The 27,674-nt window shown below is 43.1% G+C and overlaps 1 protein-coding gene across 4 annotated transcripts in view; it reads right to left on the reverse strand.

Moving 5' to 3' along the window:
• The window catches only part of pfkpa (phosphofructokinase, platelet a), a 28,604-nt gene extending 3,706 nt beyond the window's left edge, over window positions 1–24,898 (reverse strand). Inside the window, exons 1-19 of one of the 4 annotated variants that reach the window (XM_061713817.1) lie at window positions 24,655–24,898; window positions 20,631–20,704; window positions 19,765–19,842; window positions 19,343–19,532; window positions 17,255–17,420; window positions 17,128–17,172; window positions 16,924–17,032; window positions 15,131–15,226; window positions 14,382–14,474; window positions 12,781–12,906; window positions 10,881–10,945; window positions 10,597–10,666; window positions 9,141–9,287; window positions 8,159–8,229; window positions 7,838–7,925; window positions 3,345–3,497; window positions 2,024–2,188; window positions 588–649; window positions 292–403 (exon numbers count right to left, since the gene is read on the reverse strand). In XM_061713817.1, the coding sequence (XP_061569801.1) occupies window positions 292–403; window positions 588–649; window positions 2,024–2,188; window positions 3,345–3,497; window positions 7,838–7,925; window positions 8,159–8,229; window positions 9,141–9,287; window positions 10,597–10,666; window positions 10,881–10,945; window positions 12,781–12,906; window positions 14,382–14,474; window positions 15,131–15,226; window positions 16,924–17,032; window positions 17,128–17,172; window positions 17,255–17,420; window positions 19,343–19,532; window positions 19,765–19,842; window positions 20,631–20,704; window positions 24,655–24,748 (2,004 nt within the window). In that variant the 5' untranslated portion in view covers window positions 24,749–24,898. Of the gene's footprint in view, window positions 1–291; window positions 404–587; window positions 650–2,023; window positions 2,189–3,344; window positions 3,498–5,810; window positions 5,964–7,837; window positions 7,926–8,158; window positions 8,230–9,140; window positions 9,288–10,596; window positions 10,667–10,880; window positions 10,946–12,780; window positions 12,907–14,381; window positions 14,475–15,130; window positions 15,227–16,600; window positions 16,697–16,923; window positions 17,033–17,127; window positions 17,173–17,254; window positions 17,421–19,342; window positions 19,533–19,764; window positions 19,843–20,630; window positions 20,705–24,654 lie in introns of all 4 variants that reach the window. The other 3 variants (XM_061713819.1, XM_061713818.1, XM_061713820.1) reach the window with 3 other exon arrangements.
• Window positions 24,899–27,674: the final 2,776 nt, after the last annotated feature.

Consider the following 27,674-nt stretch of genomic DNA (forward strand, 5'->3'; position numbering starts at 1 on the left):
TTCATTTGTTTGCCTGCGCTATCTTTAACCCCCCCCCTAGATCTGCATTCTTTTATTAGCTCCCGCATCTCATTATCTCCCCGAGATCATTGATGTTTTGTTTGATCCAGCTTTGTCTGCGTTAATCTCCAGGCGCGCCCAAACAAAACACAACAGCCCCCGCGTGGAAACGCAGCACATGCTGTATTTCCAGCACAAATACGGGACATTTGTTTATTAAATCTTCCCTCATTCCACGGGAGAGGTTCGGGGCCGGCGATTAGTTTGAGGGGAGAGGGCGGCCTGCGTTACCTGCTGCATGTGTCCCAGCACGTTCTTCCTGCAGTCAAACACCCCCTTCCCTTCCTCTGTGTACAGCTGGTAGATGAAGTCTGTCGTGTAGTTTTCATTGCTGTTCTCATTCCTGAACACACAGAAGCCGAGATGTTAGCTGGGGGGGTTCGTTTACGTGATGTAGGGCTTTGCTGACATCACTGAGAGCATCACTGCTGAACATCTGTCTACGATACCAGCAGACTGGTTTTACAGACTAGTTCTGCATCCTGCATGGTCCGAGGTGCAGCCCTGGCAGCACGTCGCTCTCTCACCTGAGGACCAGTCCTCTCTGAATGCTGGTTTTCATTTTCTCTGTCAGATGCTCAACATTCGCCTGTGAAGGGAAGAAAAGAGGCACATGTGAGTGGTAGCGACCGGTAGATGGAGCGCTACATGCTGCCTGAGGATGGAGCCGGAGTGCCCCCTGGTGGAGCAGCAGGGCTATTGGTGAGACGGGTGAACTCACAACCCCATAATCAGAATAAAAACACATAAATATTACAATAAATCTAAAGATCAGCAGATGTATTCATTTATTTTTAATGCAGATGCATCAAGTGAGAACTATTTCTTCCTCTCTCTCTGAACTCTTGAGTTGGTGGGATTCTGTTTCTGCATCTCAGGCCCGTAACACGGGAAATAGAGATCACTTAAACCAGCAGCTGCTGAGACTGATTGTCTGATATGCTGGAAATTGAACATAGTTGGTTAGGACTGTTGTTGAATGTAATTTTTTTCTTTCTTTTTTTCTGAGTAGATCAGTTGTGAAGTTCTAGACTACAAATGAAATTGTGAACTGCTTTTCGGGCCTTTTGACGACCTCATATGAACTCTTAACTGTGCAGTGTTTTTGTTTTGTATTTTTAATTTGATATTCCCTTTATGTAGTGGAAATTTATTTGGTATGCATTTATTATGTTATGTTTAGTACTGTATTATTTTAAAATGTTGGCGGACCTCAGGAAGAATAGCTGCAGTCACGCTGTAGCTAATGGGGATCCTAATTAAACAATTAAACAATTGAACGCATCACAAAAAGGTTGGGACAGTAAATCAGTTTATCATGTCTGATAAACACACAAAACACCAGCCGAAGTTCAGGATCCCTGAAGTATTTCAGATGTTATCAATGAGTCGCAGCATTTCAACTTTTAAAATCAACTCAACGTGCTCGAGACTGGAGCAGACTGCAGGAGTGGACATGACACAAGCCTCATGTCACATGAGGTTATCTGGTTATCTGTATTCAGTCCAGTCCACACGGTACCCATTCAGTTCCAAACAAACATTGGTGGTTAGGATTTGTCTGATCCAAAGCGGTCCATCCCAGACGCCTCCGAGCCCCGAGACGTCCAGCCTCTGGACAAGCCTCAGAAAAGGCTTCTCTTGAGCCCAGGGAAGTTTTCAGAGGCCTTTCTGAATGCAAGTCCACGTGGATGCAGATGTTTCCCATGAAGCACACATCCTAGTCCAGATGTGTTTAGGGATCTGTCCCATAATGCACTGAGGTTCCTCCAGATGCCTCCAACATCCGTTTATATTACATGCTAGGAGAAGTACGCCTGCGGATCCTTCACCCTTTTACTGACACCAAACCATTACTGCAACCACCTGTCGGCCTCAGCTGTTTGATTACGTCTTTGTTTCACCTCCTTACTAGCGCTACATTGTTGAGAGACTGCTCTTGTGTGAGAAAATGTTATTTTACCTGCAGGTCTCTGATGTCGAAGGGCTCCTCGTAGATGTAGGCAGCATCAGCGCCGGCGGCCAGCCCCCCCACGGTGGCCAGGTAGCCGCAGTAGCCCCCCATCGTCTCGATGATGAACACGCGCCTCTTGGTGCCGCTGGCCGACTGCTTGATGCGGTCGCAAGTCTGGCGTGTGCACATAAACTCAGTGAGTCAGCTGACAATATTAATGCACGCCAGATGTTTGGATAACTAGCTTCTGTTATATTAGAGCATCATAATCATAATAAGACATTCCATGCAGAGAAGCCATCGACAATCTCTTTCTTCTTCTTATTGAGATAAACATTCGGGCTAAATGCTGCTCTCTCACCAGACTGACTGACGTCCTGCAAAGGATGAGAGAGCACATCACATCTGAGGGTAAAACATGTGGCCGAGCTCGTCTGGAGAGCTTTTAACCCGACGGCCAAGTGCCCATAATCACACATAAGTCAGTTCAGGAGATTGACAGATTTTAACAATCGTAGAAGTTGTAAATTAACATCTGGATAACAATCTGACTTACAATTAGTGGTGGGGAAAAAAATCGATATTGCAATATAATGTTGCGCCCTCTGTCGCAATAAATAATCGATAAACTGATGGCAAATATCAATATTTTATTACAACACACATAATGGATTTACGTGGTTGTCACCGCACTATTGTTCATGCACTTTAATTAGTCCAGCTGTACAGAGTTTACATTTACAAGACTAAGAGGCAGTGAGGAAATATACAAATGCACTTTCTTTACACATTGTAGGAAGTTTTGGGCATTGAATAAATGCATAACTACAGACGTTTTCCTTTTTATGGGTATTTTTTCTTTTTCAGTCACATATATCGTGATATATCATTGATGAAATTTCTTACAATATATGGAATATTGTAGATATCATGTATCGTGATATTATCGTGGGCCACATATTGCCACAGTATTGAATCGTGAGTTACCCGTATCGTCCCACCGCTAGTTACAATCATAGTGAAGTCCTACAGTAGGTGGATTTAAGGTAATGTTTGTTGAGTTTATGTGCAAAAAAGTCTCTTGATCTGACTGTTTGTTGATTATTAGCACTGGACTTGACTGACGGTCAATGTTCTGGTATTTTTAACCTCAAACATCTTAACCCTTTATAGGGCAGTCAATAAACCCCTCTACAGGGCTACTGGGTCTGCTCTACAGACATTCTAGCTTGTGTTTTTGGTCCTAATCACAGGATGTAGTACTGACTTGCCCTGTAAAGGGTTAAACTGTGAGCTGTTTCAGCGGCGGCGGCGGGGGGAACTGCCTTACCTCCACGATGGCATTGAGGGCCGTGTCCGCCCCGATACTTAGATTTGTGCCCGGCACATTGTTACTTATGGTGGCGGGCAGCATACACATGGGGATGCAAAACTCCTCATAGGTAGCACGAGCCTCAAACAGCTGCAGCAGACTCTCAAGCGCCTGAAGCGGTGTGTATACAGAAAACGGGTTAGAGCCACACGCCAGAGCCGGGGAGGGGTACAGGCCGCCCCCCCCCGGCTCGTGGGAGCGGACCCTGCCATTCCAGCTTCTCTCCGTGTGATAGCCGGGCTGCGGCCCCCCCTTTGGCAGAGAGGCAGGGGGGAGGACACGAGAGCAAACGGTGGAGACGAAACTCAGACGGGGGGAGAAAGAGGGGGAGTAGACAGAAGGCAGAAAGAATAAAAGTAAAAATAGTAGAATAAAAGAACAAGGGGGGGACAGAGACAGGGCCGTGTCTTTGCGAGCGGTGACGCAGCGTGGAGCGACCGTGCGACTGTTGCAGGCACGACGAGCAGCACTGATGGTGATGGGGGGTGAAGACGATGGACATCCACAAATGTTATTCTATCTAGATCAGGGTTATTCTCTCGTCCATGGTTAGTCTGATTTTACTTTACGCTTGGTTCTTGTGTCCCAAGAACCAGAACCAAGCAAGGTGAGGTTCAGTTATTCTGCTCCTCACCGGTGGAACAAACTTCTGTAGACCTGAGGTCTGCTCCAACTGTAGATCCTTTAAATCAGACCTAAAAACATTACTGTTTACTGAAGCGTACTCCTAAATGAAATACTTACCTGCTGTGCTTTTTATTATTTTACCTCTTTTCTTATCATTTTATTTGTTATTTACTGTTTAATTGTGTCTTGCCGCTTTTAATGTTGATGTAAAGCAGGGGTCTTCAACCTTTTTCACCCCAGGGACCCTTGGATGAGAGAAAAACAGAGCAGGGACCCCCGCTTGGAATTCTTATTTTTCCCCCCCCTTTTTTTTAAATGTGTTTTAAGCCTAGCTTCTAATAACTTTTGAATGTGTTTTATTCTGCTTATATCACCTTCTTAACCAATTCCTGACTGGGTTATTAGCCTACATGTGTTTACGGTTGAAACTTTGTCCTCGTCAGACGTGGAAGGAGTAACGTTAGGCTGAGCTGTAACGTTACAATCTCCAGCTTTAGGCTTCGTTATTGTCACTAATTTATCCCTCAGGTCTATCGTTAAATATGAAATAGCCAAGTCAATTTCGCAACAAATTTTCCTTTCTAAAACAGCTAGCTAGCTCGTTTTTCCACTCTAAAGTTGACATTAGTCACATGACTCACGTCAGGGGAATCATTTATGTAGAGTTGTAGACTAAATAGTTATTGTCAAAAGTAGATTATTACCGCCTGTTAATGGAGTTTTCTCAATCATATATATATATATATATATATATATATATACACACCATATTTTCCGCACTATAAGGCGCACCTAAAAGCCTTTAATTTTCTCAAAAACCGGCAGTGCGCCTTATATATGATCATTACGGTCATTTCTGTTACTGTAGTCAGGGGGATTGTGGGTAATGTAGTTGGTGTCGCCGAAGTAATGGCGCTAAAAACGTCAGGAATTGTCACAGACGTTCAAGACAACAGCAGCGACGCTGACTCGCCTAATGGAGACTTTGACGAGACAGAGCAAAGCTGGTTTTTATTTTGTTAATAAAGTTTCACATACGGTACTTTTCTTGTTTTTTTTTTTGCATTTGCATTTGCTGTAGGATTTTGTAGCATTTCCTGTAGCGCAGCTCCATCAGGTAGATGCATAACTCAACCCCAGCCACTATAGTATGATATTTTACCATATATTTAGTGCGCCTTATAATGCGGAAAATACTGTATATATATTGAGAAAACTCCATTAACATTATTTATTTATTTTTTCTCACAAATTATTTTGGTTAAAATTGCCTTTATTTCTTTTTAAGTTGGAGGACCCCCTGCAGTACCTCCCCCTGGTTGAAGACCCCTGATGTAAAGCACTTTGAATTACCTGAATAGTGCTATACAAATAAACTTGCCTTGCCTTTTACTTTATGTTAACAAGACAAACTCATCTTAAACAGGTGGGAGGACACACACAGTTGGGTGGGGGGGGCAGGCAGAGCAAACATGGCAGTCACAGCGCTTGTGCACCTCACAGCATGCCTGCATGTGGCTCGCTCACTTACCTGTAGGAAGGGAGGGACGCTACTGTGCACCTGAGCCACCAGGCAGCGCCGCCGCGGCGGCGGCAGGAACATCCGCCGCGGCGGGAAAACATGCCTGGTGGCGTAATTTCTAGCCAGGTTTTGACACCAGATTTGATTGGAAATGAGCCCGATAGGCGGCCGAGAGGCACAGATCCGCCGGCGACAACAGCCGTCTCTCCCTCCGTGCAACTTAACTGTGAGCGTGCGTCGTCCCCTAACGGTGTCGCCAGGCCTCCAGCACTTACATCAGTGATGGCGTTCAGAGCCGTGTCAGCGCCGATGCTGAGGTCTGAGCCAGGCACATTGTTGGAGACCGTGGCTGGGACCATGACCATGGGCACACAGAACTCGTCATATTTCCCACGAGCCGTTAACAATTCCAGCAGTGACAGGAAGGCCTGCAGGGCAGAGCCAAGGGCTTTAGTTCGTGTCTGAAGGGCGGAGGGACTCTGGCAAGCTGGTGTGGTTGAGAGGTGCTACTTGCCACAGGGAAGGGAAAGACATTAGTGGAAGAGTGCCGAGGGGAGGGAGGAGCCGGGTCTATCACAACGGACAGCAGCGAAACAGACAGGTACCACTCCACATTCACCCCCAAAATACACACTCATGTATACAGAGGAACACTCGAGTACTATCACAGGAAGATTAGAGCCGGTGAGCAGCTAAACAGGGTTGCGTGAAATGAAAAGCAGGTGTTGGTTTCCTGTTAAAAACAATCAGCTGGTTCACTTTTTATTTAAACACAAACATTAAAACATTCTCAGTGCATCTAACAGTTAAAAGCAAAAGTGTATCAATTGCAGTGGATCAATGAAAAAGTACCAACTGTTAAAGGCTGGCAAAGAGTGGTGTTTGATCTAGTGCCACCTTACATGTACAGGACTGTCTCAGAAAATTTGAATATTGTGATTTTCTGTAATAAAATTACAAAAACAAAAATGTCATACATTCTGGATTCATTACAAATCAACTGAAATATTGCAAGCCTTTTATTATTTTAATATTGCTGATCATGGCTTACAGCTTAAGAAAACTCAAATATCCAAATATCTAAAAAAATGTGAATATTCTGGGAATCTGAATCTTAAACTGTAAACCATAATCAGCAATATTAAAATAATAAAAGGCTTGCAATATTTCAGTTGATTTGTAATGAATCCAGAATCAGGGTTTATACAGCAATCCTTATGTTAAATTTAATACCAATTTAATACCTTTTTCACTACCTTCAGATTTTTTTTAAAAACTGTCACAACATTAAGTGTTAATCACGGACCTTTTAACATTTTAACAACAGATTTTGAACTATAGAACACTATACAGAACAGATTTATAGACTCATTGATGTTGACCAGATGTTTCACATTTATTTCACTTTGTGAATGACAATAAAATAGACTGCTTAAAATGTAAAAGGTAAAAAATAATACCAATTTAAAAAAAAATAATACTTCTGACAGTGAATGTAACACTTTTAATGGCCTTAAATTTGGCAATTTTCATGTATCACTTTTTAATACTTTTTAAAACCCTGCGGAAACACTGAGAATGTATGACATTTTTGTTTTTTTAATTGCATTACAGAAAATAAAGAACTTTATCACAATATTCTAATTTTCTGAGACAGTCCTGTATATTACATTCAAAAACAGACCAATTCTATAAAGTTTGGGAACCCTACTTGAACTATGTAGAGCCTGATGTTTCTAATATCATGTTGCAGGGATTTTCTTGACTTGTCTTTCTGTACATTTTTACTGTAACCTACGGTATTATTTATATGGATCTGAGCTTGTTTGTTTGCCTGTTTTGCTTGTTATTTCTGTGGATCATGTTATGCATCTCATTCTTTACTTGTAAAAGTGAAAAATTAATAAAAATATTGTTTAAAAAAAAAAAGAGTAATGAAAATAAAAGCAAAAGTGTAGCAACTTCACGTTGCAGTTAAACTCATTAGTTCTGCTGTTTCTGTCAACGTGACGACGGTGAGAGCATGTTCGTGTACACGTGAGCCATATGGCGGCGTCCTGACATGAAATGATGGGGACTGATGGGGAGTATCAATATTCAGCACATATGCACATCTGAGGAGATGATTAAAGCCCTGCAGCTGTCTGCTCTAATTACTGGGAGCAATAATGACGTCTTTGTCCCAGCTAGTCATCACTAAAGAGCTTAGAAGCCAGAAAACATATTTAAAAAGAAAAAACACGCCTGTCTGGTGACTTTAAGCACATAAACTACTGGCGACAGGAAAGGCGTTGGTACGTACCTCAAATCCACCGATAACCAGCAGTGCGTTTATATTGTGCTTTCGCATCTGCTCGGCAATTTTGTCAACATGCTTAGCAGGAAGTGTTCTGGGGAGAAACAAGATGACACTTTTCTTAAAAAGATGAAAATAAAGTCACTGGTGCAATACGGCTATAAAAGATGGAAGATGTCCAATCTGATTGGACTGTTTACGTAAACAAACTGAGGCTCAGTTTCTCCTGGAATGCCACGTCAGCGCATTTATTCACACTCCCAACAGCTTTCTCTCTTACAGCTTTTGTTTATGTATTTAAAAAATGAAAAAGAAAGAGACTTTTACCTTTTGGTCCCCAACAGGGAACCGCCCTGCCCCGTCCATCCTCCAACATCCCCCCATTTGATCTCTTTAATCTGGAGGGAACAAAACAGAAACCAGAGCAGGTTTACCCGTTTACCCGTCTCACCAGGTAATCCTTCATGTTTTCAATACAAACAGCAAAACACCCAACTGTTGTCTTCATTCCCACCATGAATTGAAGCCTTACTCAGAGATCTGATGCCAATTTAAACACCTCGCCCGCAAATCCAAAACTCTCAGCACCAACGACGCGGTGGTGAAGTAACTGTCTATTCGTCCCCTGGGCACTGATCTTCGCCGGGTCCCATTATAGTCAGATTTCAGGAGGTCGGGGCTCAAATAAAACATTCAACGAGCCAGTGGCATTAGGGAATGGTCAGGTAATTCATTAAACGCTGGCATTTTCATGGCCTGAAAGGTTTAAGGTTTCTGGCTGTGAGGTCTGAAGTGGAACCAGTTCTACCAACAGAGAAGCCGTCTCAGGTTACAGTCTAGAGCAGGGTTGGAATTTAAAGATCACACAAGAATTTGACTCTATTCAAAACTCTTTTGGTTCTTTTGGTGACATTTGTGGGGAAATGTATCCAAAATCCTCCCAAAGCCTTTTATTTGTGCGTTCTGTCTCCATCTGCTGGTTGGTTGTGGTACTGCACGTCCTCAGTCTGAGCTGAGCAGTCTGTGTGGGAAATTGGTTTACATTAATCTGCAGCGATTATCCCCTGGGTCTCCCTGATTATTTTTCAGCGAGGGAGCTAACAGTGATTGTGCACCACTGCGGCTCTCATCAGGCTAAGCCAATTCTCTCCGAGTTACTGATTAGAAAAATTAAAGTCATGCACTGAATATTTTATCGAGTTTCCAGCTTCGGTTACGCCGTGAAATCTCTCCGGCGTGATGACTCCCCCGGCGGATCCTGACAGCGCGCTACGGAACAGCAGCTGCACGCCGGCGCTGTGGAGCTCACCTGTCCTTTGTAAAAGCCCTCGAATCCGTCACTGACGGCGAACATCTTGTGGCCCTCAGAGATGCCCACCCTGACGGCCGAGCGGACGGCAGCGTTCATGCCGGCCGCGGGGGCCCCGACGTTCAGCACCGCCACGTTGAAGTTGCTCTGGGGGTTGAAAACACATAGCAAGAGGTTAAATGTGCAAAGAAAAACAAATCTGACGTCAAAAGTGACATTGCAGATGAACTCATCTCACTGTAGTGTTGTTTTTGTCAGCCTTTAGTTAGAATTGTCCAGGACCATTTTAGTCAAAGATTGTATTTAGCCAAACCCATTTTACAATTCAAACAAGGTTATCTTATTATTATAATATTGTTACCTTATAAACTCAAGAATACATTCATTCCAGATACAGAAGATTCTAATTTGAGTTTAAAACATATTTATTTTTCCGCATTTCTCCCCGTCTTTTTCTTTTTCGACGACACATTGGGTTTTCTTTTCCACGTCTATGTAGGAAAGTGTTTCCAAAGATGGTTCTTCTTCTTCTTCTCCAGCCCCAGAGCAGATCCCCACGTTTCTCTATGTTACTTAGTTTTTAATAGACGTGAACCTAGAGCTCTGCGTTAACGGCATCAGCCTCTAACTCTGCAGCTGCATCTTCTGGATCTGATTCCCCGCTGCAGCGACTGGGATTGAGGACTAACGTCACCCAGCAGAACTAAACCAGAGAAACTACTGAAAACATGGACATTAAGGATCTTTGTTTTTATTTTGTAATCTACATTTTAGCCTTGTTTTTATTCATCTACAATATTGCATTATATATTTAATTATTGTTATCATCACATGACCAGCATTTTCGTTGCGTCTCGTCTCATTTTCCTCAGGTGATAAAGGTTTGTTGACGACGATATTTAGTCATTATTTTCGTTGACGAAAGCAACTTCATCTCACTGGCAGTGGACAGTTTGTGATGCTGCATGATGTGAATCAATACATGGCTTCTGGTGATGTTCCCCGCTATATGTGGGCCTAAGAGAGGCCATCGTTAGAGATGCAGGGGGGGTGTAACCCCCGACAGGAGCTGCTATGCTGCCTCTACACCTCAGTGATCCTCAGGCTGAGCCGTCTCCTCCGGAGCCACGGCAGGAGGCTGCAGCCCAAAGCTCCTGACGGGCCTGAAAGAGCCGTCGCTCAGCGGGAGAGCCGGGTGTCATCCAATATCACGACCAGCAGACTAGCGCTGAGCCACACGGGCTACTCTGACTGCACTTATTAGGTGTTCAGCAGATGGATAAAAGCAGCTCCGCCTGACTGACTACCCGTCAGGTGGACACAATATGACTGAATTAGTATTAAATACTCATGTTTTAGTTTGTGGTAGTGACTCTGTGTTTGTAGGTAAACCCTTGTGACAGTAAAATACAATCTAAGACAACATTCTGGAGCTCGTTGGGCTCCCTGGACTCACCACTGGCAGGTCACTTTCTGGTTTACGATGAGCCAGAAGTTTGTACGTCCTCAGGTTGTTCTCAAAGCTCCTGCAATTGAATGACACACAATTAGTTCTTTAGTTCCGAGAAACACACGGCTGCACTTAGAGAAACTCCTCTTCCACTTTGCTCCTCTCTTTTCAGGCCAGATGAAAACAGCACTCTGCCTGTCTCTGCAGCAGCGTCACACTGGCTGTCAAGGCTACCGTACATCTACAGGAAGTGGCAGCTTGGGTCGATCAGACTGGTCTGGTGGTAATACCTGCCCCGGAGCTTCACCGCCTCCTCAAACTTCTTCAGGTCCATCGCCTTCTGGACTTCTTGCGTCTGAAGAAAAGAAGAAAGAAGTGCAAATGAACAAATGACAGATAACATTAAACGTGAATGTGAATAAAGTGTGTGACAACTGACAGAACTGCTTAGAGCCGACTGCAGCGGTGCGTCTGAAATGCCATACTAAAAAGTATATACTAAAAAGTATACTTAAATTTGGCAAACTTTTGAGTAAATATCAGTAGTGTGCATTAATTAGGACGTACTACTCAGAGCGCACACGTCACTTCCTCCCAACAGCAGCGGTAGCAGCACCGCTCCACTATTTCCCGTTTATTCTGGCCCAAACCAGATGACATTATATAATATTATTATATACTAATATTATAATATTAATATTATATAATAATATTATTATACTTAATATTATACTTATGACATATATGCATCACTTAGCAACCAAACACCGCTGTATTGCATTGTGGGAAGTTTCTGCTCAGCTAGTGTCCATCAATCCACACTAATAAATTTCTCCGGAATGAGTATGGATAGAGCTACTATTGAGTACGTACTAATGGTGTCGGACACACTCATTAGGGTGGAAGTATGGAATTTCGGACGCAGCCCAGGTCTTCATACGGCCACTAGAGCTCCATCAAGCCACGTGTTCAAAAGTCCAAATTTGCAGCACAAATAACATATTTACAGGCGGGTATGAACAGATCTTGGTCTCCATAGCAACCTCCTTCATGACTGACAACTGTAAGGTTAAGGTAAAATAAGATAAAGCCAAGGCGAAGGTTTTAAGGCTGTCACTTTATCTTCTTAGCACTTTTGGTGAACTTGACTTCTGGATTGTAATCTGTAGTCATAGAAACCGCCGCTACCAGCTCTGAAGGAGAGGATTCCTGGCAGTACAGCCTCTATATCGCTCCTCTGGCCGAGCCACCTTCCAGGGTGGCCCCAATGCCTCCAGGCTGACTAGCCATGACTTGCCAATGGCCAGCTGGCTACCTGCTCTGGACCTCCGCTGCCACCTCGGCTCCACCGAGACTGAGCTGAGGATTCTGGGAAGCTCAGACGGCGCCCTGGCAGTACTTATTTCAGATGATATTTCAGTACTGACACCTGAAAGGAGGACGGCTGAAGGGACAGATTTGATAAGAACGATGGTAAAGTAGCATTGATGAGCATCGTACTGTAGCTTGGTGTGAATGAAGGTGTGTTAAGGTGATGACTGAGATCGGGCGGAGCGTTGCCAGGCTCGTTTCTCCTGCCCAGTAGTCCAGGGGTGGATTAACTGAGGTTAGTCAGCTCTGGCCAAACTGGCATCAGCCAAAATCCTGAAGACAGGCTTCAACAGCTCCTCAAAATGATCTTTAGGTGATGTCACAGAGTACTTGCAGGTCTTCTTGCATATTTTATAGCAACAATCTCTTTTTGGATGAACAGCACTCATTTAGGAAACAAAAACACACACCCTGCTGTGATCTGTAACTACTTTCCTGGAGGGTTTTATGAAACAAATTCTTCTCCTGGAGATCTGTCAAGATCTGAACATGACAGACCAATATGACAACAAAAGCCCCTTTGTGCGTTACCATGGAGATGCCACAGTTTTACATCATATTTGGAGGAGAGCAGCCAACCCGTCTCAAAGCTCAAATAATCATTCGCCAGACGAACGGCCCCTGAGACAAAGCCTCTCTGTTGGGAACATGAGGGCCGCTTGTTGCCCTGCGCATCACCGTTTGATCCGGTCGTTCCCCCCGACTCCCCCCCCGTCTCCTCAGCTTCTGCGCTCCTGTGAATAACTGCGTGCCAGTTGTGTGCATGTGTGTTCCACGTGTGGCGCTGTTGGACGGCGTCCAGCTCGGCGCTGCACTCACCATCTGTACGCACTCCATGAGGGGCAGACGCACCGACTGGTTCCCGCACAGGGAGACCACGCAGGCCGGCGTGTTGGCCGTGGTCTCCAGCAGGGCCAGGACGGCCTCCACGCCCATCCGGCTGGCCTAGAAACACACACACAGAGATACAAGCACCTCGTTATCCTTGCTTCTCCAGCACTCATACTTTCTAACACAACCTGGCCTCATTCTTCAGCCACAGATATGACGTGCACTGTGCTCCGTTTCCCTGACTTTCTTCATCTTTACTTTCACTTTAACAACATGTTTGTGCATCGCTCCTCGAGCTGAGGCGTAAATCTGCTAATGGGCTTAACCTAAAACCTGCTCAGACGCACGCAGCTACTACCACTGCTGCTCCGAGCACAGGAAACTGATCTTACTGCACTCGTAGTTTAAAGGAAATACCGACCACAAAGTCAAGCGTGCACCACAAACTGTGGCTTCTGAAAAACATGCAACGTGCATTCACCAGCTATTTGCTAATTATTATTATGCCTTTATATTAATAAACAGATCAGGGGGGAGGAGGAGGGCAAAGAAGAACTGAAGGACAGAGGGACTGCGGGGGGTCAGTGAGTCAGTCTGACCAACAACAAACAGGGCTGTGCAATAACCAGGACAGTGCAATAACTTTGTGCAATATTACATAACACTTATTTCTTTCGTATCCATATCTTTCTATATATGGCACTGCACTTTTTATTTTTATTTCTATTTTTGTTTTTATCTTTTATCTTTATATGGGTGTTTGGTTTTAGGGGTGTTTGATTTGTATATGACAGTGCTTTGTGAGTGAGATGGAGATCAATTTCCTCGAGGGAACCTCCCAAAGAGATTAATAAAGTCGTCTGAATCTGAATTTAACAGTCAAAATGCTTATTAAAATATCCCAAACATGATCGCATGTTTTATTTGACCATTCAGACATTTTTGGATCATGAAAAGCTGAAACTTCTGAGATCTTGGACCCTGTATTCAGCACATTTTTACTCATTTCTGTGTGATGTGACGGCCTGATTGGCCTGATTGAGCAGAACATAATCTCAAACAACCAACAGTTAAAACAACACTTAAAAGTATGTGTATTTCAGTTACAGGGGTTAAGTTGTGGAATAGCTTGCCAGATAATCTTAAACAAAGTAAAAACATCATGCAGTTTAAAAATAGTTTAAAACAGACCATGATTGGTAAATACCAACAAGATTGAAGGATAAAATGCAAGAGAGAGAATTATGGAATTATGCAGGTAATATTTACTGATCTTTTTGTCCTTGTTTTAATCGGGACTATTTATTATTTATTTTTCCTTTTTTCTTTTCTTACTGGTTCTTTGTTGTTACATATATTTTTTTGTGTTTGCTTCTTTTTTGGGTGGAAATGCTAGAAAGCATTTGTTGTAGAAAGTGTAAATAATAATAATGTGAAGGTTAAAGTGTAGACATTTATAAGCTCAGAGCTTCAGCCTATTCCTTTTCGATCCAAATGATTACACGATATGCTATGAATGAGCGTACCATATTGAGCACATGATCGAAATGAATAAATAAATATATATATATTAAAAAAAATGTACCCACCAAGATACGATCGAAGGCGGACGGGGTCCCCCCTCTCTGCACGTGCCCCAGGATGGTCACGCGCGTGTCGAAGCCCAGGCATTTGACCACAAGCTGCGAGGATAACACACAGGATTCAGCGGCGTGGAGTGGATTTCCCTCTCATAGCTCAAAGTCGACGAGACACACACACACGTGTAACAAAACATCGTGTTTTAAGATTCATGTTTGTGCAGAAACTACACGCGGGAATGAATCACAACACACACTTGAACACGGGTACAATATAAAAGCTGAAGAGAAGGGGAAACAGCAAAGCACAAGCAAGCCAGTCTAATTTTTCGGTCATGTTAGCAGCGAGCTCGTAGCTCAGAGAGGACACCAGGCGGGAAGTGCCAAAATAAAACCAAAGAGTGTGGTCACACTAGAAACATAATGCTTGAAGGGCAACACAGTTAGTAGTGGAGCTGTGATAAAAACTGTAATAGACGCTCTATACATATATCTGTGTGTATATGTGTGTGTGTGTGTGAAGCAGTTACAATACAAAGAGCATTAGCGTTGGCCAACGCCAGGCTGTGAGCTTTAGTGAGGGTGTCTTACAGCGGTTAGAGTAAAGTACCGTGAAAGCCGTCTTCCCAAACTAGCGAGTGTGCCTGATAGAGCATTCCAGAAACACAGCAACAGAGTCAAAGCCACATCGGGGCAGCAGTACAGTAGTAGAGTCATACAGGAGGCTGGACGCTCGCCACACACAGCTCTGTACTTACATTCTTAATATACTCAGTGGTAATGGGCTTGTTGTTATGATCAATCGCCCCTTCGGCTACAATTATGATATTCAGCCGTTTCATCCCTGCGCGGTTCTACAAGGGTGGGGTGCGGTGGAGAAACAACATGACAGAAAAACTGAGAGGTGGCTGTAACATGGGCTTTCAGAAGCACGGGGGACCGGACCGCGATGGTTCTCTCCTAGTAAAAGCCTCGCTGCCGCGCCGTCAGCAGCATCCTGCCGTTACTGTTGCTCGGCAACGCTTAATTCGCGAAGAGAACATCCAATGTCTATATCAGTGTCTCCCAACCTGGGGTCCAGGCCCCCCCCTGGTGGGGCGCCAGAGATCTCTGGGGGGGGGGGCGCGAAACTTTGTCTGCTTTGAAATTATGCAGTTGTAAAAATTATATTTGTGAATGAGTCATTCATAAGACATTGTTAGGAATCATTTATGAATGTCTTGAATATTTTTTGTGTTTTTTATACACTGGTGACAAACACAGGAAATGATTTTATTTAGTGATGAACCGATTGTTCGGTAAACGAAATTGTTCGGCCGAAAATGGCAAAAAAACACTTTCGGTGTTCGGTGGAATAAGTGGGGAAAAAACCGAACAATTAATAACGGCGTTGTAAAATAAGGAAATAGATTGGCCGCTCCGTCCCGTAACATTGCGCACTACATAAATCGTTGGCCAACCAAAAAGTAACCCCATAAGAATTTTACCTAACATTCACCAGGAGGTGGAACCAAAACAACATAATGCAGGGAAATTAAAAAAATTTCATTTTTTTATGTTCAATAAATATTTTCTACCTTGTAATTTTGTAAAAGATTTTTCTTCTTTTAAAAGCATGCCTAAATCAAATGTATTTGATTTATGCAATGGTGAAAAAATAGGCAAAATAAATGAAAAACTGCTGAAGAACCATGTTCGGTATTCGGCCGAGTGTTTATTATTATTTTCGGTTTCGGTTTCGGCCACAAATTTTCATTTCGGTGCATCACTAATTTCATTCCTTATTATTATATCATTACTCAACATTTAATCTACTTCGACAGGTTGTTAAAGGAAAAATGTTAAAAAAATGTTGGTCTCATATAAAAAGAGACATTTTTCTGAAATATTTTTATGTCCTTTTATGTCCTTTTGTGCGTATTTTATACATTGCTGACATTGGAGAAAAACAAAGTCATATGTATACAGAGTAAACCAAAGAGAAATGTATCAAAAAAACATAATTAATGTTCATTTTCTCAATTAAAGACTATTTTGGTGCTAGTATGTACGGGTCGGGGGGCCTGGCTGGTCTTAGACACAAGTAGGGGGGGCCCCAATGAAAAAAGGTTGGGAACCACTGGTCTAAAGTATTGGATGGAATATTGAGGGTTATCGCTGTGATTTATTTTCCATCAGTCGGGTCTCCGTGCTTCTGGCTTCCCCTGTCTTCACCGTCAGGTACTCACATCTTTGACAAAACTAGAGGTTATAGGTTTCCCATGTCTGTCAATGGCCCCCTCAGCAACTATGATAATGTTCAGCCTCGTGCCCCTGGAACGGGTCTGAATCACAGAACACCGGCATGTTTTCAAAGCAGAAAAAAACACATATTAAGACATCAGGCGACTGAGACGCGACGCCCTGTATCAGTCTTGTCTAATCACGTAAAAAACTCTCTCCTTCTGGAAATATAAGAGCGGTGCAGATTAAGTTAAGATTTAACATTACACATCATGAACGCTGATATTGTGATAAGTTTACGGTGAGGAACCAAATCTGACTGAGTTACCGCAGACAGTTTCTGACACATCTTCTCCTCCCAGCCGTCCTCCGGAGGCATCTCAGGGATCAGCACCCAATCTGCCCCGCAAGCCAGCGCGCTCACCAAGGCCAGATAGCTGAGACGGTAAACACAGACGCAGTATTTTCATAATAAAGCTCTCCGTCTCTGCCCCGGGGGCTGATATTGTCTCGTCGGTTTACGTCCTCTCACCCACAGTGCCTGCCCATGACCTCCAGCACGAACGTCCTCTGGTGGCTGAGAGATAAGCAGAGAAAGAGCTGGGTGAGAAACGGGGCGGGTGTCGGTCGACCGCAGAGTCCCGGCCGCTCCCTCTCACCTCTGCGCCGTCGTCATGATGGCGTCCACCACCTCGATGATTCTGTGCAGGGCCGAGTCGGTGCCGATGGTCATGTCGGTGCCGCAGAAGTCGTTGTCGATGGAGCCGACCATGCCGACGATGTGGAGGGCCGAGTACTTCTGCACAGCGTCTTCTTCGATCAGCCCTGAAACGACCAACACCAGTCCGATGTCATAAGGGCTGTTCGATTTTGCCCAAAAATAAAATCTCGATTTTTTTCTCTCAAAATCCGATTTTCGATTACAATTATTTTATGAATTGACAGAAGGCAAAGAAATGATTTCAAATATGCTGTTTTTTTATTGAACATTTGCCCCATTGGGCTTTAAGTGCAAACTTTGCTCTTATTAAACCAAAAATGAATGAATAAAGTGCAAAACTCTGTAAAATAAGTTGAAAAAAAGTTTTAAAAAATATAATAAAATATAAAATTTTATCTCTGAAAAACAAAATCAGCAAATCAGCACTTGCAAACATACAGTAAGTTATATTTCAAATTCCAATTAAATAAAACAAGACATTTTCTAATTAAACTAAACTGGGTCTTTGCATGCTAAATAATAATGCAACCCATGAAGGAGGTAGAGGTGTGTAATGTCAGTCATTACATTTGCTATTCACATTTGCAAGTTTTTTGCAAGGAACACGAGCCGGTCTACGGCATCTGGCTTGAGGGATGCCCGGTGGCATGTTACAACGCCCCCTCCTACACTAAAGAGCCTCTCCAATGGGGCACTTGTCGCAGGTATTGAGAGGTATTTCCATCAATCATTAATATGGTATCAATCTTTAATATGTGTGCAGACAAGGTAAAAAAAAAAAAAAAAAAAAAAAATCGATTTTACGAGTTTCACGTTTTAACATCGTTCTAATTACATAATCGCGATTACGATTTAAAATCGATTAATCGAACAGCCCTAATGTCATAATACCACATGGACTAAAGAACAGAATGCTCGAGACCTTTTCTGCAGCCAAGATTCAAAGTATGAGTAAACAGCCATGTACATTTTTAAAAGCCCTACATTCAATTCAATTGTATTTATACAGCGTCTATTACAACAGAAGTTGTCTCTGTGCGCTTTCCAGAGACCCAGAACATGACCAGAACATAACAGATGGGTAGATTATTTCTTTGTCGTAACAATGCTTCTTGACAATAAATCGTATACCATTTATTTCCCTTTTAAATGGTGACACATTTGTGAGGAACGTGCATCTCTGAACAGCAGAGCTGAGTATGTGGGTTTTGCCCGTGATAACTTTGCCAAATCTTCTCTGGCAAACAGATTTTTTTTTTTTTCGCAGCACACATCCACACACAAATAACAGCAATCACGTAATAAACATTAAAATGAGAGTGCAAACTGTTTAGCAAATAAAGTGCAATAGTGGTGACTTCAATAATATGTAAAAAACAACAACTTCAAAAATAATTTTAAATTTAAGAACATGGGCACATGTAGTTTAAAAACACGGGCAAGGATTTTCGTTGTCGGTTTTTAAGAAGTGAGCGAAAGGCTTCAAATGAAACAAGTTCAGGCATTTTCAGTTCAAGTTGGAGGTTATTCCAAGCAGAGGGTGCAGAGAAACTAAAAGCTTTTTTCCCCAAGTTAGTCCGAACACGAGGAACAGCCAGGTGCAAAGTATCATTTGACCTTAAAGCATAATGGCTTTTAGTTCTCTGAAGAAATAAACATAAATAAACAGGAACCAAGCCAAGAAGAGCCTTATAAATCAGAGTCATCCAGTGTGTAAATCGTCTCTAGGATCTTTCCAGAGACCCAGAACATGACACCCAAGCAATTATTACATAAACAATGGCAGGTAAAAACCCCATAGTGGGAGAAAAACCTTAAGCCAAACAGTGGCAAAAAAAACTCCCCTTTAGGAGGGAAGAAACCTGGACCAGAACCAGGATCATAAGGGGGGGCCCTCCTGCCGGAGCAGGAAAGAGAGAACAGACAGAGAGAATGAATAACAGAGAAAGGAGAGGGGGCAGGCCAGGACGTCAGCAAGCACACACACTACATGCTGTTAAAGCAGCGTTAAGTAATAAAGCAGCACCTTGCTCCACCAGCTCGGCCAGCAGGCCGCTCCACTCCTCCCTGAAGAGGTTGGCCCCGGTCAGGCTGCCGTCTCCCCCGATCACGCACAGGTTGGTGATGCCGCGCTGCACCAGGTTGTGAGCCGCCTTCAGACGTCCCTCGTGGGAGCGAAACTCTTTGCAGCGGGCGCTCCCGATGACGGTCCCGCCCTGAACACAACACGAAACAGGTGTGAGACTGACTTCGGGGCCAAATTATCCACGTAAAAAGATGTTACAGAAAAACGTCAAATGAAACAAACCGCCATCATTTGGTTTACATTTGAAAGTTTAAGAACTCAGAAAATGCCTGAGTTTTATTTTTAAAGTGGTTTATTTTAAGGTGGAAGTCCACAGATTTATTCCAACTGTAAACATCCTCAGAGGAATCGCAACGACTCACCACTTGTAACATGCTTGAGACACTTTCCCATGTAGCTTCCTTGATGTTATCCCCACCATCCACCATCCCCTGATAGCCCTGGTTGGAGAAGAAGGAAAAACACTTCTTGGTAAGGAAATACCACAACAGGCTTAAGAGTATACGGCCAAAACTAACTGAGGTTCAACTGTTGAACATCAGTCTGAAATAAAATATTTATTTTCACCAAATGGAAACCTCCCCACCACAACATAATGCATTTCTTGAATTATTTAAGAGTCCTGCAGCAGCTTACGGGAGTCCACCGGCAGCCCAGCGCTGCCTGGGGGGGAGGTTCATGTGAGGCATCTGCCAGGCCTGAGCCAGTTATGTAACAGCACACCGGGTGGGCAGGATGTGCTGCATGACAGTGCGAGGAGGCAGCGCTTCATAAAGCTCACCTAACATCTGCTGTATTACAATAAACACTCAAGCATGGAGAACAAGAGACTTTCAATATGCAACAAGTGTGCAAACATCCTTTTATCAAATACTAAATCTGGAATCCTCCGTTTTCATTACACATTTATATGTTAAAGTCGTAAAAGTTATTTTAAAATGTCACATGAACCTGAATCCATCCGGTGCAGAAATGTTTGTATGCATGCATGCGAGATTAATTAGTGATTCTAAACGGGCCGAGGCTGAACATTGCTGCGCCTCTCGATGTTAGCCCTGGCAACGTGTCCTGCAGTGTCCCGGACCCCCAGCGACCGCCTGCAGGGGACAGCAGCGGCAGCAGAGGAACGCTAGCATGTGAGTGTTAATAATTAGAGGGATGTTTTCCTATGTTAAAAAATAATAATAAACAAATCATACAGGTTGTGAATGTGAAGATATGGGCTCACCTCATGTATGAAATAAACTTTTGCACCCACATAGAGCCCCATTCGAACCACAGCACGTACAGCAGCATTCATTCCTGCAAAAGACAAATCATTTGTAAAAGAGTCCTCACCACCAACGCTCTTGTTTTGTGTGTGTTACAGCGCAGAGTCAGTGTGTATTTCAGTAAGTGGGACTGCATGCTTTAACACAATTAATCTGGAGCTTAGGACAATTTATAACTTCACAAACAATGCTGCCGTTTTGGGTGAAAAGAGTTCCCAGTCCGTCTTACAGCCTTGTTACGCCGCAGTTCGTCCAAGTGAACTCATCAGGGACACTCTGCTGGCTTGAATGTCAATAGCAGGTCAGATTGAACACCAACTCTCTGGGATAAAGAGACATTGCTTCAACCACTGCAGGACAACAGGAGCCGGGCTGACTGGACAAGCGGCTTTCTGTAGTGTTGTTACTAAGCAACAGATTTCAGACCATCATGCCAAAGAGACAAGACTCCCAACAACAGCCTTTGGATCTGTTCTATAAAGAGTTCAAAGAGAGAGTCCATTAAACACCCCATAATTATCAGGGAAACCAATAATATTTTCCAGTAGGAGAGAACCTGGCCCACTCTCTGGTTACATAACTGCAGTGAAATGCCCGGCCTGTTTTTACCTCAGAATCAGAGCAGCTTTTCTGCCTCTCATCAAAAGTGTGTATATCTTTGTCAAAGCAGACACAATCTCATTCCGCATGACTGACACTTTCTCCGGCATTGTGCCTAAAACCACGGAGCCAAGATTTCACAATGCACCCTGACACCAGTGCTCCGCTCCCGTCATGCATACCACGGCCTGGTGGCTCTGCTCTCAGCCCTGCTCAGGCTTTTACAGTTCAGTTTTTTCCTGTACGCTCTACACTTCCTGTACTTTCATTTCTAACCAAGTTATGAAACAAAAAGTTATTGCCACTTGATGAATGATTAACTAGGCCCTTGTCAGTCTGGAGCAACCCAAGGTCATCAGACTATTGAGAATTACATTTTAATGGAGACACTTTGCAATTTACCTGTTGCATCCGAAACAATGCAACAGGTGTTTTTCAATCAATCAAAAACTGCAATTTTAGGAAAAGACTTATTTGTAACAGCACTGTCTCCACCACAGACTCCTTCAGGTTCCTGGGATCCACAATCTCTTGGGACCTGAAGTGGACCAACCCACATTAACTCTGTCAGGAAGAAAGCTCAGCAGAGGTTGTAGTTCCTGCGGCAGCTCAGGAAGTTTAACCTGCTGCAGCAGCTGCTGATCACCTTCTACTCTGCCATCATCCAGTCTGTTCTCTGCACGTCCATCACTGTCTGGTTCGGATCGGCCACCAAACTAGACTGCAACGGACAATCAGGTCTGCAGAGAGGATAACTGGGACTAACCTCCCATCTATCAACGACCTGTACCGGTCCAGGACCAGGAAACGGGCAGGTAGCATCTCTGCAGACCCCTCACACCCAGGACACAGACTGGTTGAACTCCTCCCCTCTGGACGGCGCTACAGAGAACTGTACGCCAAAACCTCCAGATACAAGGACAGTTTCTTCCCCCAAGCTGTTGCTCTGATGAACTCTCACAATTAATAGAGTCTCAGAGAAACCAATCACCGTGCAATAACAATAATAGCAGTAATTATAATAACTATCACATTCTGTAACAATGCACCTTCCAGCAACAATCATGTCTGCCTCATTCTGCTGCGCCTTTCACTTAAAAAAAAAAAAAAGTTATTTTATTTAGAGCCATCATTTTTCTACCTCATACTGCTGCACCTTTCAGTTCTATAATTGTATATATGTTAATAAGTACCTACATTTGTTTATATACTTTACTGTTTGCTATTTTTAAATCTGGGTACAGCGAGCGAAACAACCGGAGTCAAATTCCCTGTTGGACAATGTTCAAACTTGGCCAATAAAGATGATTCTGATTCTGATGATGAACTTTCCTCACTCATAGAGTCTCAGAGTAATCAACCACTGTGCAATAATAATAATGATAATAATAACAGTAATTATAATAACACCATCATATGCTGTAACAATGCACCTTCCAATAATAATCATGTCTACCTCATACTGCTGCACCTTTCAGTTTTTTTAATTGTATATATATGTTAATAAGTGCCACATTATTTACTGTAAATGTATTATTTATTTACTGTTGTTACTTTTTAAATCTAGGTCCAGTGAGCGAAATAACCAGAGTCAAATTCAGAGGTGTCAAGTAACAAAGTACAAATACTTCGCTACCTTACTTTGGTTATCTATACTTCACTGGAGTAATTATTTTTCAGACGACTTTTTACTTTTACTCCTTACATTTTCACGCAATTATCTGTTCTTTTTACTCCTTACATTTTAAAAACAGCCTCGTTACTCTATTTCATTTCGGCCTTTAAATAAAAACTATCCAGTTAAATTGCTCCATCCGGATAGAGTGAATTTGGTTGTGGTTGTTTCAGATGTTCTTGTCCAGTTTTGTTCTTACATCCGTTCCCTCAGATTCCTGCAACTAAACTTGGATGTACATTCCAATAAAGGTTAGGATAAATGATAACATGCCTCTGAAGTTTGACTTTTTGCACCATTACAATACTTATAGGACACTAGTCATCATATCTTCTGCTCTCTGAAACACATGTTAATGCTCAATAGTACACATATATGGTTCTTTAATATATTTGCATTATACTAAGATGCATTCATTTTCAATGGCTTTTGTCCTTAATGGCTTTTTCCCCCTTACATTACTTTTACTTTTATACTTTAAGTAGTTTTGAAACCAGTACTTTTATACTTTTACTTGAGTAAAAAACTTGAGTTGATACTTCAACTTCTACAGGAGTATTTTTAAACTCTAGTATCTATACTTCTACCTGAGTAATGAATGTGAATACCTTTGACACCTCTGGTCAAATTCAAACTTGTCCAATAAAGCTGACTCTGATTCTGATGAGTAATGTGTATCTGTGGGTCTGCGGCGGGTCACGTGACCAGGGTTTCCTTCGTGACGCAGCGGACTCGGTGCCGCTCATCACGTACACAGACAGGATGCGGGAGTCCGATCCCCCCTCTCCTCTCCTCCCCACGGATGCCAGCACAGCTTCCCAGGACGCCGCGTCCTCCCTGCCGGATGCTTTCACATCACCTCCTGACCCGCTCACCCACGTCCACCGGGCAGTAGAGATCACCCCCCAACCCCCCCAGCCCCCGGGCTCGACCCGTCACATGGTCCCGTCACAGTAAACACCAGTACCGGGGACCACAGCTCGACCTTGACGTGGATCTGAGCTGAAACCGGTGTTCTGCCAATTTCTGCTACCTGCCGAGAAATGCTACTTTGTGGTTCTGCGCATGCGCAAAGTGGATTTTCAAAGTTTGATTGCCACGCTAAATCTATACTATGGGATGTTGAGTATGTGATCCTTGAAAATAAACGACCCATAACATGAATTGCATTACACTTTGTGAAAATTATACGATAAAGAGAAAAAAAAAAACAATTATATGGCTTTATTTCATTCATTCAGTCATTGTCCTTTATTTAGTCAGGCAGGTCATTAATAACATTCTTATTTACAATGACGGCCTGGCAAGAGACAAGCACCACTTAAAATTGGAGCTCTACAAAGGTAGAAATCCATTAGGGAGCATTTTTGGCAAAGCAGCAGAAATTGTCAGAACACCGGATCAGTCTTCAGTGTGATGATGCAGAGTCAAGGCTGATTTATGGTTCCGCGTTGGACCGACGCAGAGCCTACGGCGTAGGTTACGCGGAAACGCGCAACTATGCCGTAGGCTACGCCGTCGCTTTAACGCGGAACCATAAATCAGGCTATAGCGGGACTATGCTGCTAGCACCTAGCGGGACCAGGCTGACGTAACGCTGCTGTTTGGGTCTTAATGACCAGAACTGACCCTCATCAGTCCCCATCAGTCCCCACCCCCGCTGCAGAGGCGTGTTCCCCCCCAGGCCTGCTCCCTGACCGGGTTACCTTGAGCATCCCCCCCGCTCGTCAGCACGGCGATGGCTTTGCCCGCCCCGGACAGGTTCTCGAAGAAGATCTTCTTGCTGTCCGGTTGCGCCATATTCGCGACGTTTTCAGGGCTCGATTCCTTAGTCCCACTCCGGTAAAACACGACGTCGAAGGAGCCGCGGAACGGGGGTATGTTGGTACCGCGGTGATGAAGGACAACAGCACTCTGCGCGCTGTCCTCTCCTGGTTCCGCATCCACTCGCTGCTGCAGGGCTGGATGTGGGGACGGTGATTGACACGCCCACCGACCAATCACAGCTCCGCGGAGTGGTGAAGGCCGTGTTCTGAACCAATCAGAGGAGAGATAACTCCAGTGGGCGGCTCCCAAAGTAGAACGCGTGTGTCGTGGTGTACAAGCCAACTAAAAACGAAGTTTCTCTGAATTGACAATAATGTGTCAATCACATCACAATCAGCAAAACATAAATACTTCATTAATATCTTTATTATTGGTAATATTGGTTATCTATTTCTTGTAATGCTTTTAATATTATATTTTATTGTTGTGGACTGATTATTTTTTAGCCTTAATCCTTGAACTTTTATCATTTTCTAATTTTAATTAAGTATATTTTATATCAGTGTGCATTGGTCTCCCAGTTTTTATTTTATTTTTTTATTTTTTGGTCTCCCAGTTTTTATTTTTTTGTTTATTACGCTTATTTTTCAGTCAAAATGTCAAAGCACTTTGTATTTCATGTACCTGGATGAAAGGTGCTATATAAATACAATTTGATTGATTAATTGATTGATTATTATTACTATTATAAACAATAATATTAAAAAAGAGACGCAGAACATGCGTGAATACATGGTTTGTATTTGAACATGTGCATCATGTCTTTGTTTTTATACAATGTATATCTAATCATGGCTGCATAGTGTCCCAGTTTCTTCATGATTGTGTCCATTTTTCCTCAAAATTTTGGGACATTTGGTGTCACATTTTGATCAAAACTAATTCGTTTTCCACATTTACATGTCACTTTTGGTAGGTTTGTGCCTCTTTCTTGATTTAGTAAAGAATAACAATATTATCACAACTGCATTTTCTCTTTTTCTAAACTTTAAGTTTGGGCTCTGTTCTGATTTTAAAGTGGGGTCTGCTTATTTTATGGCAACGAGTCCCTTAAACCAGATTATTTCAAATTCTGAGTAATTCACAGACTGTTTTGGACTCATGTCTGACTAGTCTCATTCTTGACATCTTGCAGATATTTGCATCAGATTCATTTCCTGAAACCCCCCCCCCCGGAAAACACGAGGCACGCAGATGGATCTGGCTGAAAGTCTCCCCCATGTGGTTTTCAGCTCAAACTACAACAACGTCACATTTATTTTTGCTACACTTGCAATAGGTAAAATAACTCAGTGTGAAATTCTAACGTTACCTATGAAAATTAAAGTCTGGTGAGAATCTAGTGTTAGTGCTAAGACATGAATCTTTTCAGTTAAAAAGCAAAAGAAGTTGAATTATCAGCAGAAACAGTTGAACGTCAACAGCTAAGGTTAAGTCCCCTGGTAAAGCCGTGTCAGGGTCAGATCCATGCTATTGAGGCCAAGGTGGCTGCTATTAAGATTTAACCCATTCCTGTATCTAAACCTATGAGATTCCTTGGGAGAGCTGATACTGCGGTGTATTTGTACCAGTTTTTCATCAGTAGTGGCACCAGTGAACAACTTGTTCAGGGATGAGGTATATCTAGATGAGGGAGGTGCAAATGATTTAAATTTTATATCCCAACAATCACAAAAACAGTGTAATTGAGAAAAGGAAATTGCCCCATATGCTGTCATGTCCTGAATGACACGTCTGCCAAAGTGTCCACTCGACTGACTCCTTCCTCCTTTTTGTGTCTAACAAAGTTGTTTTATTTATATGAAATCGAGGTTACGCTGGTATTTCTAGCTAAAAAATATTTAAGAGATTATTTGAGTTACTCTATCAGCCTTTCCTTGTTTGGTCTGTTGTGGTTTTGTGATGTAGACAGAATAAATAACTAGATTTTAGGCTTTAAAGGTATTGTGACATCATTTTTAACATGCTTTTAACACTATTAAAAGTCTTGGCCAACATCCCTCAAATGTGTCTAAAAGAGTGTAACAAGAAAAACTTCACTCTAGTACTCCATTCCTGGCTGTTTATTACAGTGTTTTTTTGCGCCGTGAAAAATGCTTCCTTTCTCCCCTTTCCTGTCAATCATTGCTCCGCTCCTCCTCCCAACCTCCTCCTCCTCCAGCCATACGCTCACAGCGGCGTCGGAGCCACAGGCGAAGCATGCACGGAAAAGCAGGAGGGCGAACCACAGCAAACAATCATAAAAATAAAGGCATACAAGCAGCACTGTCCCCTTATCTTAAGTCCAGTCAGTGGCCGCGGGTCTTCTTAGCAGTTTTCCTCCGGTGATTAGAACAAAAGAGGCTCTAAACTGCTCCGTGTTAAGCCTCATTTATGGTTCCGCGTTAAATCGACGTAGAGCCTACGCCGTAGGGTTCAGCGTATGGTGCGCGTCGCCGCGTAACCCTACCCCGTAGGCTTTGCGTCGGTGTAACGCGGAACCATAAATCAGCCTTTATGGTGCGCTGGAGAGGAGAGGAGACAGGGAGCTGGGTGGAGGGGGCGGTGATTTAGCGGATCGTTACGTAACGATCCGCCACCAAACCACATGCGCCGTTTTTGCACAGTTATGCAGAAAATCCCAGAAAGCACACAATACACTGAATGTTAAAAGTTCGTTGTTTTTTGGGTGTAATTGATGTCAAGACACCCAACAAAACACAAAAAATCAAGAAAAATGTGTTTTTCATGTCACAATCCCTTTAAACTCAGTTAGGTATTCACTTCATCTGCAGGTTAGTGTACATGTGTTGGTGGTTCCTGCAAATGGATTGTGGTGGCGTTTCAATCCCAGTTAGCTGTAAAAATAATAAAAGAGAAGAAAAACAATTCATTCACAGTGCTCAGTAGTGAAATAAGA

This window comes from Cololabis saira, chromosome 22 (assembly GCF_033807715.1).
Source record: "Cololabis saira isolate AMF1-May2022 chromosome 22, fColSai1.1, whole genome shotgun sequence".
In the NCBI taxonomy this organism is placed as follows: Eukaryota; Metazoa; Chordata; class Actinopteri; order Beloniformes; family Belonidae; genus Cololabis; species Cololabis saira.